Below are 16,014 nucleotides of genomic sequence, written 5' to 3' on the forward strand. Positions count from 1 at the left end.
CATCATCAAGTGAGTTTCATCCCAGGGATGTAGGGATGGTTCAACATACACAAATAAATAAATATGATTCACCACATAGACAGAATTAAAAACAAAAACCATACGATCATCTCAATAGATGTAAAAAAAAAGCATTTGATAAAATTTAGTACCCCTTCATGATAAAAACCTTCAATGAACTAGGAATAGGAAGAATATACCTAAAAATAATAAAAGCCATATATGACAATCCCACAGCCAACATCATACTGAATAGAGAAAAGTTGAAAGCATTCCCCACAGGAACTGGAACAAGACAAGGGTGTCCACTTTCACCGCTTGTATTCAATATGGCACTGGAAGTCCTAGCCAGAGCAATTAGAAAAGAGAAAGAAATAAAGAACAACCAAATTGAAAAAGAAGAGATCAAACTATGCCCCATTGCTGGTGATATAATCTTATATCTAGGAAACCCTAACGGCCCTTCCAAAAGGTTGTTAGAATTGATAAATTTGGTAACATCTCAATTAACAAAATTTATATAAACAAATCAGTAGCATTTCTATACACTAATAAGAGCCAAGCTGAGAATCAAAACAAGAACTCACTTTCATTCACAATAGCTGCAGAAAAAAAGAAAAAAGAAAAGAAAGAAAAAATAAAAAAAAACCTAGGAATGAACTTAACCAAGTCGGTGAAAGATCTCCACAAAGAAATTTGGAAAATACTGAAGAAAGGAATGATAGATGACACAAACAAGTGGAAATGCATCCCATCCTCATGGAATGGAAGAATCAATATTGCTAAAATGTGCATACTGCCCAAAGTGATTTTCAGATTCAATGCAATTCCCATCAAAATAACAATGCAATTTCTCACAGAATTTGAAAAAATTATCCTAAATTTTCATACGGAATAAAATAACAGTATAAATAGCCAAAGTAATCCTAAGCAAAAAGAACAAATCTAGAAACATCACATTTCCTGACTTCAAATTATAATAATATTACAAGGCTATAGTAAACAAAACAGTATTTTACTGGTATAAAAGTAGACACATAGAATAATGGAACAGAATAGAGACGTCAGAAATAGAACCATATACCTACAACCAATGGATATTTGACAAAGCGGACAAAAATATACAAAAGAGAAAGGATTCTCTATTCAATAAATGATCCTGGGAAAATTGGATAGCCACATGCAGAAGAATGAAAGTTGGATCTCTATTTCTCACCACATACAAAAATTAACTCAAGATGGATATAACATTAGAATATAGGAACTGAAACTATAAAAATTCTAGAACAAAACTTAGAAAAAATTCTTATAGAAATTGGCCTAGGCAAAGAATTTATATACAAACAGAACAAAACAGAAAAATGAATTAATTGGATTAATTAAACTAAAAAGTTTCTACATAGCAAAAGAAATAATCAACAGAGTAAATAGACAATCTATAGAATGGGATAAATTATTTGCAAACTATGTATCTGACAAAGGACTAATATCAAGAATCTATAAGGAATTTATACAAATCAGCAAACAAAACCAACCCCATTAAAAAAGACATGAATGGCTTTTTTTCAAAAGAAGATATACAAATGGCCAAAAGCCACATAAAGAAATGCTGAACATCACTAGTCATCAGGCAAATACAAATAAAAACCACAATAAAAACCACCTTGCTCCTATTAAAATGACCATTAGTTAAAAGTCAAAAAACAACAGATGTTGGCATGGATAAAGTGAAAGGTGTATATTAATATAGTGTTGGTGGGAATGTAAATTAGTACAACCTCTATAGAAAACAGTATGGAGATTCCTCAAAGAAGTAAAAGTAGTCCTACCATTTGATCCAGCAATCCCACTGCTGGGTATCTACCCAAAGGAAAAGAAGTCATTATATCAAAAAGACACCTGCACTCATATGTTTATCACAGCACAATTCACAATTGCAAAGATTTGGAATCAATCTAATTGCCCATCAACTAATGATCAGATAAAGAAAATATGATATATATATTTGGTATCCACAACTTGTATGGAGCTGAATACCATTACCTAAGTGAAGTATCTCAGAATGGGAAAACAAAAACTGCATGCTCTCACATATAAGTAGGAAGTAAGTGATTGGTATACATGGTCATATAGAGATATATAATTGACTTGGGAGACTCATAAGGGAGAAAGATGGAAGGGGAGCAAGGGATCAAAAATACCCTATCTGGTACAATGCACAGTATTTGGGTGACAGGTACAATAAAAGCCTTGACTTCACCACTATATAATTCATCCATCTGAAAAACAAAGAAACAAAACAAACAAAAACACTTGTAGCTTCTAAATCTATTGAAATAAATTTTTATAAAGTATTAGGAAAAAAATGTTTCCACCATTAACTCAAGGGATCATAGTAAACCTGCATGGACTGATCAGCTTGGGAAAAATAGAGGAAGTGATCAAAGTTTCTCAACCAAAATGCTTTGTGTCCAGACAGTTTCACAGACTAAACTCTATTATACCTTTAAGCATCACATACCCTATTAACAAAATATAATATTTCAAAGCATCAACAATATGCAAATTTTAATAGCTCTTCTCAGGACATACACAAGAGAATATTGTGAGTTCTGCTCAGGAGTAAAAGGCATAGTAGAAGCACAGCTCAGACATACAACATGAAGCATACGTACTAATAGCAAAAGGGAAAAATCAAGGGGCCATACAAGAAAGATATAGACTCAAAAGTCCATAACTTCAACTCATTTTTAAATAATTTTCAAATACAAGTGGCAGTTTAGGTGGTCTTAATCTTAGTTGTGGTCTTGGTCTTAGTCTTGTGTTCCCTGAAGCAATAATATATGTATTATAAATGATCCAATCTAACAGTCACAATAATTGTGTAACACCTGGCATTGCTGTGAAACTCAGGAATATAACAAGGATGTCCAATAACCAGCAGCATATCATTGTCATAGTCATTGTTAGCTCTGCCCAACTAAATAAGGTCTGTTTAGGAAAAAATATATACCACAGTCACACATCTGAAAAATGGCATATTCATTATTTGAAATAATACCACTGTATCCCTTAAAATACCACAAAACCAGACCCCAAATGTGCAAGAGCAAATATAAAAGTCTAGTGAAGTGAGTAGAAATATGAAAAACAAAAAAGAAAACCCAATACTATGCCTCTGTGCCAGTAATAACACTTTAAACAGTGTCATTTAAAATAATAATGCCTAAATATAAACAATACAAAATCCCTACATGAGGAAGGTCACAAAATTTCATAAAAGTATATAAAAAAAGGGTTAAATTTAAAAAGTGAAGTACAAAGATTGTTAAGATACTAACAAAGCTGGAGTTTGGACACTAAGGTTTTATTTTTATTATTCTGTGTAGTTTTCTGCATGCCTAAAATGTCTCATGATTTAAAAAGAGAGAAAATGTATTAAATGGATAGAATGAGGTAAAAACTTTCCAAATCAAATACTGATCAGATAAAAATTTAATAAATATCCAAGTTTTTTGCCTTTCAAAGTTGATTAAAATGTTAGAGTTTTAATTAGGAATAATAAGAAATGTAAATAGCCATAAAATGGAAAAGAAAAATAAATGGCAAGCATGTATCTCCCAAACATTGAAAATATATATTTAAATTGTATGAATTAAAAGAGAGAACATGAGAGTCAACATACCAGTATATGGATCAGAACACACGTACCAAAGTGTCAGAAACACGTACACACATACACACAAATTGTGTGTGATAAAAAGAAAGAAAAAGAAGGTAATCACAGATATATGAGATTAACTAAATGGGAAAAAACTATGTATATTTTATTTTAATTGATTTTTAAAATCTAGCAAAAGTATGCCATATTTATGTGAAATATAAATGACTAAAATCGACTCAAAAAGCAGAGGCATTCAAAAGACCATAACCACAAGAGAATATGAAGAAATTGTCAATAATATACCACTTAAGAATATTCCACCTCCAGATATGTTTTAAAATGTCAAAGATCTATTTTCTACATTAAAAAAAAATTAGTTCAGAGAAATAAAATATTGAAACTTTCCAAATGAGCATATATTAACTCCAAATATGCTAAGATGGGAAGAATGAGGGTGAGAGAAATAGAAGAATAGAAAGAAAGAAAAAGGACAGAGAAGTACAGAGAAACATCCTGAACCAGTTAAGATAATGATAAACTAAATTGTTTATTATAATTTAAATTAGAGTTTATTTTACAAATAAATATGCATTTTAAAATTATAAGCTGTATTTTAAAATCATAATATTTATAAAAGACAAATTCTATAATTATTGATACTAAAAAGCTTTTGACAAAACTGAGTAATCATTACTGAATACATACATATATGGATATAGAGATATTAATATATACATATATATAAAAAGAAAGTCACAAACTCTTTTTTGAATATGAGAAACTATGAAGATTTGTTTAAAAATCACTCAAACATTATATTCTTATTAAAGCCAGGAAAACATAAAAACAATTTTTTTTGATTTTTAGCATTATTTAGGTTCTTCCTAATAAAGTATACATATCTAGGAAAGATGATGTAAATATCAAGAGAGAATAGATAAAAATTATTATTTCTGGATTCCATTATTGTATTTCAGGAAAATATAAGTCTATGAACTAATACAATAAACTACCAGTAGAATTAATAAAAAAAAATTGAGAAAACGTGGCTGAATGTAAGATTTACCTATAATACCCAGTATAACACCCAATAGTTACTTTAGACACTAGTACTAACCAATTAGAAATGCACATGGGAAAAAATACCCCATTCATAGTGCTGATGAAAAACCTCACTATATATGAGAATAAATTTAATTGCATACATCAAAAATATAAAAACTCTCATGAACATATTTTTTAAAGATCTAGAAAACAGAATCCAGAAACTACTCAGTGGAGGAATATTCATTTTATATTTAATAGAAAACCCCATCTCTTTCCACATTTAAAACTAAATAACAGATGAATCAAATATCTTTATATATTTTTAAACAATTAAACTATTAGAGGCATATCTTAAAATAGTAAACTTGTGATTTATTTTTTGCAAGAAAGAAACTTAGTATCATAAAAACTAAACACTTTTCTGTGACTTAAAATGTCATAAACTGTGTCAAAATTTGGTTGATAGGAAATTTTGGTTGAAGATGAAAGACTATAAACCACTACTTCCAGAAATATCACTAAAATAATAATAAAGGGATTAAAATGAGCATAAGAACATTCATATTTTAAAGTGTACAAATAACAACCACAATAATAATATAAGGATCTAACAGCAATAAAATTTACAAAGGTGGAAAACTGATATGATAACCGACTTAGATTTGAGAAAACTGAGTCTCAAACGAGCACTGAATAAACTGGAAATTGATTTGGATTGACTAGCCTCAAAAGACTAGAAATGTGAGCATCAAGTAAATCTGAAAAAGGAGGTGAAAGTAGTATTCAAAGCTAGAGAATTTATTGACAATATATTTTCTAAGTAATTAATCCCTATGTATTAGTCAGGGTTCTCTAGAGAAACACAAGTGTGTGTGTTTGTGTGTGTGTGTATTAATTTATTGTAATGAATTAGCTCACATGATTATGGAGACTGGCAAGTCCCAAGACCGGCAGTGGGCAAGCTGGAGACCCAAGAGAGCCAATGATGTAGTTCCAGTCCAAAGGACTGCTTGCTGCCTTGAGACCCAGGAAGGGACAATGTTTTGGTTTGAGTTCAAAGGCAGGAAAAAAACTACTGTCCCAGTTCAAGGCAGAAGGAGCTCCCTCTTGCTCATGGGAAGGTCAGCCTTTTTATTCTATTTGGGCCTTTAACTGTTTGGATGGGGCCCAACAGCATTAGACAGGGTAATCTACTTTACTCAGTCTACTGATTCAAATGTTAGTCTCCACACTCTCACAGACAGACTCAGAATAATGTTTGACCAAGTGGTTGAATACCCTGTGGCTCAGTCAAGTTGACACATAAAATTAACCACCACACTCCCATATATATAGCCTCTGCCTATTTGGCATAGCCTAGTGCTCACCCTCCTTAACTCCAGATAAAGAACGGACCCTTATTATTTCAAAAAGGTAAAGCAGAGAATCTTTACAGTAGGCACAATCGAGCATAGTGCTATTGTTTCAAAAATAAAGTGATAAAGTGAAAGATAGCCTTTAAGTAAACATTGAGATCTTCTAGAATTTTTTTCCTATTTTGTCATCAGAGTATTGTCAACCAAAATTATATGATACAGGTAATATTCCCTGAGCACTATAATCATCCCGAGATTTGAAATAATTTGAGCCATTAGTTTAAATATTTTTCTGCCCACCTCCTACTGTCTTTTTAGGGCTCTAATGACACTTATGTTAAACTACTTGATATTGACATTATTCTATAGATCACTTAGTCTCTATATCTTCTCCAGTCTTTTTTTCTTTCTGTGATTTATTGCTATGTCTTCAAGTTCACTCATCTTTTCTCCTGCAGAGTCTATTGTGCTTTACTCCCATGTGGTTAATTTTTCATTTCAGGCATTATATTTTATATCTCTAAAGTTACATATGCGGCTTTTCAAGATCTTCTATTTTACTCCTATTGTGCTCATATTTTCCTTCAAATTCTGGAACATACTTAAATACTTAAAATATTTATTATAGCTGTTTTTAATTCCTTGCCTTCAGATTCCTGGTTCTACTTCTATTGACTGATTTTCCCATTGGTTATAGGTCATAAGTTATTGCCTCTTCACATGTATAGTAGTTAGGTATAAGATAACATAGCTAAAAATGTACATATTATATGAATGCAGCTAAATTACTTTTCGCAATGTGAAAACAACTATATTAATATAACCAGATCATAGCTCAAGAAACAACATATTAACTTATAAAAAGGAAACAAATAAAATATTACCAGAACTACCTAGGCCCCTGTCACACTCCCCCTTCCAGTCACTAACCACTCCTAGACATTGTGAATGTTACATTGTTGAAAGTTTGGGGGTTTGTATTCCATTTGAATGTGTTGAAGTTTGTTTTGACAGGCAGTAAAGTTACCTGTGGATCAGCTTGATCCTTCTAAGGTCTGTCTTTAAATTTCATTAGAGAAGTCCTACTGTAGACTTTAAGGCTAATTAGTCCTCCTCCTAAGGGATGACCCTGTTGGGTTGTTATCAAATGGCCTGAGTAGTTGAAGAGATATCTCTATTCATGCTGCACAGAATTAAAATGTCTTCCAGACCTGTGTGAGCTTTGGGATGTGTACACCCTGCAGCTCCTCAGAAGTCATTCTTTGCCCGAACTCTGGAGTTTCACAATATGCATATGAAATTAGTATTTAGCCAAGAACTTAAAGAGATCCCACACAGATATCTAGATTTCTTTCTTTACCTAGCATCTATATCTTCATTTTGCCCTTCAAATTTCAGCTTCCTCTCCTTTTCAGGCTCTGTTCTCTGGATCCTCACCATGTTCTTGTTGGAATCTTATTCCTTGTACCACCATTCAGAGAGTGCCTCCATGCAGAAAGCCCTGGTGATTGTAAGACTCACTTCACTTGATTTTCTTCCTTCAGTGATCATAATTCCATGCTACTTGTTGTCCAATGTCTGTTTTATATATGTGCTTTTTTTTAAAGTTGTTTACAAAGAAAGCATATATCCAATCCAACCCAAATAAATCCAATGATATTCCATCACTGAAAAAAGTGAAAGTTGTCAGTATTCTTCAATTCTTTTGAACCACCCTTAGAATCATGCTGGTTTAATCATTAATAAATTTATTATTTTAGATACTTTATATGGCAGTCATGTTTTTAATTGTTTGAAAATTATAATTTTATAAGATATGAAAAAGTATTATGGTTATGTTTAGTTGTGATTAATCATTATATCCTAGGAAGATATATATTATAGAAATATTTATGGATGACATGATATAAAGAGTGGAGTATGTTTTATAGTCTCCTGGCAGGAAAATGGAATAGAAATGGGGGAGAAGAGATAAATGAAATAAGGTTTGTCATATGTAGATAATTGTTAAAGCTGGATGACCAATGTATAGGGCCTATTATACTATTTTTTCTTACTGAGAATTTCTATTATAAAATAGAGATAGAGGTATAGATAGAAAGGGAGAGAGAGAGATAGGGAGAATATCGAGAGCAATGGAAGCTTTATTTTTTATTTCATGTTGCTCATATTGAGAATCAAAGAAAATCAGACTGTATAAAAATGATAACAAGCATATTAAATTTTGAAAACTGGAGCAGCCCAAAGACTGCTTTTGTTAGATTGTCATTTGCTGCTCCAGTGCATGAAATGAGGCACCCTTCTTGGAATGCCTCACGTGGTTCTGGAAATAAAAATGGCTCTGAGTAATATTACTTCTCACTGCACACAGGGGTAAAATACTCCACAAGTCCCTAAGTAATGAATTACTGTCATCTGAACAGAGCCAATATCAATTTCACAGAAGCGACCAAAACTTATAGTTCAGATTATAGAAAACTATCATCATTCTCTTCCTCTGGTTTGCCACCTGGATGGTGAAGACTGTTAGTTGAAGTTGAGGAAGTGCTTGGAGCTGAGCACTCGCCACTGGAGTAAATTGCTTCCCTGAAACACAATTTACAGATGTGGCGCTAAGGTGCTGAAAATGCTGAGTCATCCGGAATAAATTGCTCACAGCCTTTCCCCAAGATAACACTGGAGCACAATGCAGAAAAAGGCATTCTTATTAACCTCAAATGCTTAATTATGGGTCATTTATCAGAAAACTGGTATGCATTTCTCTTTCTTTTTTAAAGCAGAGTCTTCATCAGAAGGAATAATGGCACTTTTTGCATTGGCCTCAGCTAGTGTGTCCTACATACATAAAGAGCTAGAGAAAAGACAAAAGCTCAGAAAAAAAAAGTGTATTTTGGAAACACCATATTCAGACTATGATATAATCCATATTTCATAATACTTAAGTTCTATGTGGTTTCTTGCAAAGTCTTCCTTTGTGATCCTTCTTCAGAGGTTGTCCTGGTGATAATGTAAAGATTTGAGTCACTGATCATGAGGTTTCCTCTGGACCATTGTTAGATAAGTCTGAAATTCCCACCTTCTGAAGGGATGCCTTGCTACAGTTCTAGCCATCCCCGGATGCATGCAGCTGAAGATGAATCCAAGTTCAAATGGGTGTGCTAAACCTAAGTCACCTTTCTGGAGAGAGTTTTCAAAGTCTTGCTTCTGCAAAATATATATCAGTTTGAAAATTCATCTCCAAGACCATCTTTCTATCAATATTAGTGTTTAAGAAATTTCTTCGTCAAGCCTCCAAGGAGAGCCATAATAAGAAAATCTGTGTTATTCAATGGAAACTTTCAGTAAGAATTTGTAGCATAAATGAAGACAACCATATAGTCTTTCAGATACGTTGGGGCTGAGCAATTCCAAATGTTCCAAGATATCTGAATGTAGAAATTTATAAACCTCTTTTGAAGAACTTTTAAGTTTACAGGATCAGAATAAAAACTGGAAAATTATTTAGATAAAGATATATTTAGATAAGAATTATTTAGATAAAATTATTTAGATAAGAATATTGGGTAATAAATACCAAGCTATTAAATAAGTATATATATTTGTCTCTGTGTGCATGTACTTATATACATGAATGTATTTATACACACACATACATATACCTTTAAAGAGTAAATACTGTTGGGAAAGTTATTGTATGCACAATTCCATAAGCTTCCTTCCACATGAAAGCATTCTAGAAAAGTGAGAATGTTGAAGTAAGAAGAAAGAGATGTGTGTGTGTGTGTGTGTGTGTGTGTGTGTGTTATGAGAGGAAGAAAAAACAAGAACGTGAAACAAATGAAACACATGGTTTTCCATTTGCTTCAAATTCCTCCTTGAATTTTGTTTGTTTTTGTTTGATCCATTTATAGTCTCCAGTTCTTCCCAATACAGTCTTAAAATGATCCCAATACAATTTTAATGCCTCTGTCTTGTTTGCTCTTCTGTATGCTTTGCAATTGGCAGTCACTGCCAGGTCAATAACTCATTCATTCAAAGTTAACTTTTTGATGCCTTATGTTTGGGGACTACTACTAAATTAGACATAGGCCATATTTCAATAACAGAGGTGACATTTTATTTCTGTAAGGACAACTAGTGATTTATTTTGCACGGGAGAAAGAATATTTCCTGTAGAGCTTAGAAAATGCTCTGACACCTGTCTCCAGTTCCCCAACCTCACTATAAACAGTATAAGGGGAGGGAGGGTTTGTTTTTGCTGTTGTTCTTCTTCATTTCACAATCCTGTACTAGGTAACACTCTTAGTATTCATTTTATACATATTATCTCTAATCCTTAAACAATCTGGAAAAGCAGCTGTCATTGTCCTCATTTCCTAATAAGGAATCTGTAAGTCAGAAGTTTAAGTAACTTGCAACAATCATAATTAAAAATATATTAAGCTTATTTATGTGTTTGGCTCTAAAGTAGCCCTGGCAGGAAAAAAAACTAAAAAAACAAAACATAGTGAATTGATGCCATTAATATATGTCACACTGCAGAATATAAAGGAGAATTTGGTAAAATAATGGCCAACATTAAATCAGCACATAGTATAGAGAACAAAAACAATTGTTTCCTTTTTCTCAGGGAATGCACATTGAAGTGCTAATTAAACTTTAGGCACAACGATCCAGCTGATGCTTTTGCTATAATCATCATCATCACCAAGTACTGATTAGGGTTCTATGATGTTGGGACATTATGCTAAGATCTTGCAACTTATTAAAGTTATGCAACGTATCCAGAGACAGGGAAAATCATCAAGTGTGAGCCCTGATTGTCATTTCTTTTTCCATTTTGAAGTCTCCATTTATACTGGAGAGTGGCACGGAATCAGAGAAAAAACAGGGCCATTGTGGTCAGACAGACCTGAGTGACCATGGACAAGTGTTATAAAACTTAGAGTTCCATGTAGTTTTCAGCATAGTGTTGGTTACATGAGATATGTTCAATGAGTTCTTATTGCTATTGTCACAACTTTTATTATTACATAAGTTAGAAGGTACATAACCCGATGGAACAACCCTCTCCTTTCATGCTGACAAGCCGGCAACTATGTCATCATCTTGACACATGAAAGGAGTTTAAAATATTTTCTCTATCTTCAATTTCTAAACACTCCAAAAAAAATGATTGTGTTTGGAAAAACAAACCTTAAAAAAATAGAAACCCAAAAGAAGCAGACGCAGAATGCTAAACCATCACAACCTTGTGCAAAATGCTCCTACAATAAAAATTTTAACCCAGTGGCCAGATACCTTGACTTAAGAGGGCAATGTTTTCATCACAAAGTGATTAGAGTTTAATAAAGTCTTCTGTGAGTAATTATAAAAAAAAAGTGAGGAACATCATGACCTTATATGTAATTAAACTTCAGGTTCCTAATTCTTCCATAGGTTGATTAATAAAGAGTGCATTCCAGCACACTTTTTAAAGTGTGAATATATGTACTCAGTCATGGAAAAGTCATACAGACAGCTATAACACAACTTGCTTTGTTCTTAAAATAAATATTACATTTTAAAGAAAGAAAACTGTTGAGTCTAAATCTACCTTAATTCTTCCAAGATAAGTGAGCCAAGAATGTAAGAGCAAAAGCTGTGGCTTCACCAGACAAAACAAGGTTCATTCCTAGCTCATCATTTATTAAATATGAAACTTTGTGCAAACTACTTAGCGTTTCTGAATATTATTTTCAGCAGAACAATGGCCTAATAATAGTATCATCTGAGTAGGATTAGTACAAGGACCAAAGGGAATAGTTCTTGCATGTGCTTTGCACAAAATAAGTGGTCAATAACTGTTAACTTTCATTATATTCAAGTTACAAACAAAATAAATGACTTAGTGCCTAGCATCCCACTCTTACAAGTTATTCTTTATTAGTGCCTCTTTATCTTAATACTGTATTGCCCTCAAAACAACTCAACAAATAAAAAAATAACAAAAGAGGTAAATCTCTTTCAAAAAATCATAGAAATATCAGAGATAAGGCTGTAATATTTAATAAAGAATCAATGATTTAAAACTGCAAATATAGGATCTTAACTGATTTTAAGGACATTTTCCATTTTTATACAAAGATTTCCACAATCTTTTCAGAAATTATCAGTATGACAATTGAATTCAAATAATCCTAATTTTTCCTTCCTAATGGTTGGACCCATATATTATGTTTCTAATCCCTATTTTCTTTTTTTCCAATTTTTACGCATCTTTTTTTTCTTTCTTTTTTTTTTTTTTTTTGAGACAGAGTCTCACTCTGTTGCCCGGGCTACAGTGAGTGCCGTGGCGTCAGCCTAGCTCACAGCAACCTCAAACTCCTGGGCTTAAGCAATCCTACTGCCTCAGCCTCCCGGGTAGCTGGGACTACAGGCATGCGCCACCATGCTCGGCTAATTTTTTTTTCTACACATATTTTTAGTTGGCCAGATAATTTCTTTCTGTTTTTAGTAGAGACAGGGTCTCACTCTTGCTCAGGCTGGTCTCGAACTCCTGACCTCGAGCGATCCACTCGCCTCGGCCTCCCAGAGTGCTAGGATTACAGGCATGAGCCACCACGCCCAGCCCCACATCTTAAATATAAGTTTAAAATATAAGAATTTATCTTCTGGGAATATTAAGTTCAACTATGCCACTGAAGAATATTTATTTTGCCATACTCCTGTTGCATCTTCATTTTTTAAAAAAGCAAAATGAAGGCAAATGCTTTAGACTTAAAAAAAGATATTTGGAAGAAGTCAAAACATGACAAAAAAAAAATACCTCATCTTTGGGAAAACAGCAAAAGGCAAAAACAGATTATCACCAACAGAAAGCTAAATTGCACAGTGGAGTTGAGCTCCTAACACTAATTGATTCTGCCAGGATATAAATGGAACAGAACCAAGAGATTATAATGAGCATCATTTGGTACTAAAGAAGACCCCTTTCACAATGGATGTGCAGTCAAATCCTGCTGTGATCATTATAGGCTCATCTTCCTTGTTCATGTACCCATGATAAAGGCTTTGGAAAGAGCCACTGGCATGTCAAATTGCTCAGTCTTGCTTGCAGACATTTTTCTTTCTTTCTTTTTTTTTTTCCCCCCTTTTTGTCTTTCTCAGAAAAAAAGTTAGTTTGCCATGCTACTAGAAGAATGCTTTGGGGAGCAGCACTGTGAATGTGCAGAGAACAACAGTGCAAGTAGCACTAGAGTATTAGGGCATTGAGGAAGGAAGAGAAATTACCTGTGGGCATTTGCTCCAAAGTCCCCACTCAGACATGACGCATTCATTGGGACACAGGAGAGAACAGGACTGGGTTTCTGGGGGAATTTCATCCTGGTTGCACAGGCTGCTATTCACTGCTCCACCTTCACTGTCAGCAGTATTCACACACCTGTAGGGCAAGGTCACATGACAGCTTGATTACTTAAAACAGGGGAGAATATATTTAAAATAGTTATGATGTATCACAGTTACTGACTTCTCAAAGATAGTTAAATATAACACAAGGCCAGCAGAGAAATCAGGGGAAGAAAAGACTTTCCTCCTTCAGACAGTTGGCCTTTATTGAGCGATAACTCAGTACAGAATCCTTTATTCAACAGAGCAAGAGAGAACAATGGAAGGACTAGAGGCAATGGTTGACCTTGAAGAACTCTCAGTTTCAAGAGATCTACAATGCATTCACTCAGGTCCAGTACTGAGTGAATATTCTTTTTATTGTAACAAATCTTGAAGGCTCTGCTTCTCTAAATAAATCCATCTCTTTGTAATAGCTAGAGGCTTCATAATTTCAGTGGCTCTCTTAATTAAACCTTTCCCAAACGTCTTTCTCATGCCATCTAGACTTTCTTAATCTTTGTCCTACCCATTTTTAAAGTCATGGGAAAGTAATATGAAAAATACTATCATGAACCAAAGGACAATGAGCTAGTATTTTCATGCAGCAATTGAGCACGCAGTATAGATGCACACCTGTGGGCTGCTTGGCCTACTCTGTGTCAGCCTTAGAGATAAGTGCTGGCAATAATGAGATAATCATGTTATTATTAAGAAGGATGATGAGTCAACCAAAGTAAAATCAAAATGTTTTACCACTACATATTTGCCAGAATGGATTAAACAAAAAATGTGGAAAATACCAAGGGCTTCCAAGAATGCAGAACAACTGTAATTCTTTCTCTACTAGTTGAAACATAAACTGTTTTAAAAATTGGTTCGCAGTGTTTAATAAAGCTAATCATATACACATCATGTAACCCAATACTTCCACTTCCATTTACATAGAAATGCACATAAATGTGTACCAAAACAAAACCAAAAACTGGCTGAAAAATGTTCGTAGCAACACTATTCATAATGAACTAAACTAGAAGCAATCCAAATATTAATAGCAGTACAATATACAAATATATTGTGGTAAATTCATCAAGTTAAATGCCATAAAGTGATAAGAATGCATGAACTATTGTTACCTGAAATATAATGTCAAACAAAAGAAGCTAGACACAAAAGAGTATATATACTGCATGATTCTATTCATATAAAGCTAAAAAACATGTGATAGTCATCTATGGTATCAGAAGTCAGAAGAGTGGTTACCCTTGGGGGAATGGTGAGTGACTGATATGGGTTTAGGTAGTCCTGTTAATAATTCGTTTCTTGATCTCTGGGCTGGTTACACGGAAGTGTTCACATTGTGAAAATTCATCCCTCTGTACCCCTATGATGTGGGCATTTCTCAGTATTTACATTATATCCCAATCAGAAGTTTATTTTAAAATTATTTTTTTAAAATATTCAATAAAGACTTGCTATGTGCAAATCTCTTGCTAGCTGTTGGGATACAAAGTTATTACTTGTTAATAATAATTCATTTGGTATAATAAATATTTTTGAGGGCTTCCTATGTACCAGGCTTTTGCCTGGGTGTCAGGGCACAGAACTAGAAAAAAACACAGACGTGTTCCCTAGTGTTATGAGTACTTTGTTCTCCTGATAATGCTAAAGGTGAAGATTAAAATGACAATAATGATGAGATAAATGGTGCCATTTGCTGGTCTGGTAATTCAGACACAATGTCAAAGTCAAGGAGTAAGCACTTTAAGAACTATGTGCTGGAGTGCTTTTGGAACTTTCAAAATCTCGCTATGCTAATGAACTTTCCCACACACTTTAGGAATTTCTTTTACACGCTCATTAAAAATAGAAAAAGAAAACTTCAGGAAAATTACAAAGTAGCCTATTACATGGTAAAAAATAAAACAAGCTTTATGAGCTGCTAAGTCATGAAAAGCTAGATGTTGTAGTATACAGAGGCGGTTAGCTGAGAATGCTGGACAGAGAGGCTGTCAGTAATGCCTTCTAATACAGGCAGGCATGGTATAGAGTCAGCGACAGACTCTAATTTCTTCTGCAGTAATAGTTAGTAGTGGAAGGAGGGTCTATGGGATGACTCAAATGTCTTTTCCCAGACAAACTTAAACAACTGGAAATTGCTTTCCTTCCTGCCGGCTCACTCTCAGCCAAGGTACACTTCTTCTTTAACGGAGAAAGAAGAGGCCAGATTTCTGGTTAATGACACCCAGTGCATGTATGTATTAGTCCCTGTTCACTGCCCATATGCTACAAAAGCAATAGGAAAGGAATTTGTTACCCAAATTAATAATAATAATAATAATGGGGAGGGAAAGGCATTACTCTACAAAGACAAAGAACATGGGAGAAGACAAGCACAAGAAGCGAAAAACAGAAGAGTCGTGGTAACTGCCTTAGCACATCTGAGAAAGCTGAATGCTAAGCCTTCAAGGAACAACACGAAAATAACTCCATTTATACCATAGAACAAATGAAAAATTCTAGAGTTTCTAGCACTAAGTATGTCTGGAAATGGAGATGAAGAGGAGGCTAAAACACTGG

General features: G+C 33.7%; 1 protein-coding gene across 1 annotated transcript in view; it reads right to left on the bottom strand.

The window, feature by feature from the left end:
* THSD7B (thrombospondin type 1 domain containing 7B) overlaps positions 1–16,014 on the bottom strand; it is a 718,374-nt gene that overhangs the window by 83,284 nt on the left and 619,076 nt on the right. The window contains exon 16 of the mRNA XM_045559264.1: positions 13,339–13,489. Within this exon, the coding sequence (XP_045415220.1) occupies positions 13,339–13,489 (151 nt within the window). The remainder of the gene's footprint in view (positions 1–13,338; positions 13,490–16,014) is intronic.

This window comes from Lemur catta, chromosome 8, assembly GCF_020740605.2.
Source record: "Lemur catta isolate mLemCat1 chromosome 8, mLemCat1.pri, whole genome shotgun sequence".
NCBI lineage: Eukaryota > Metazoa > Chordata > Mammalia > Primates > Lemuridae > Lemur > Lemur catta.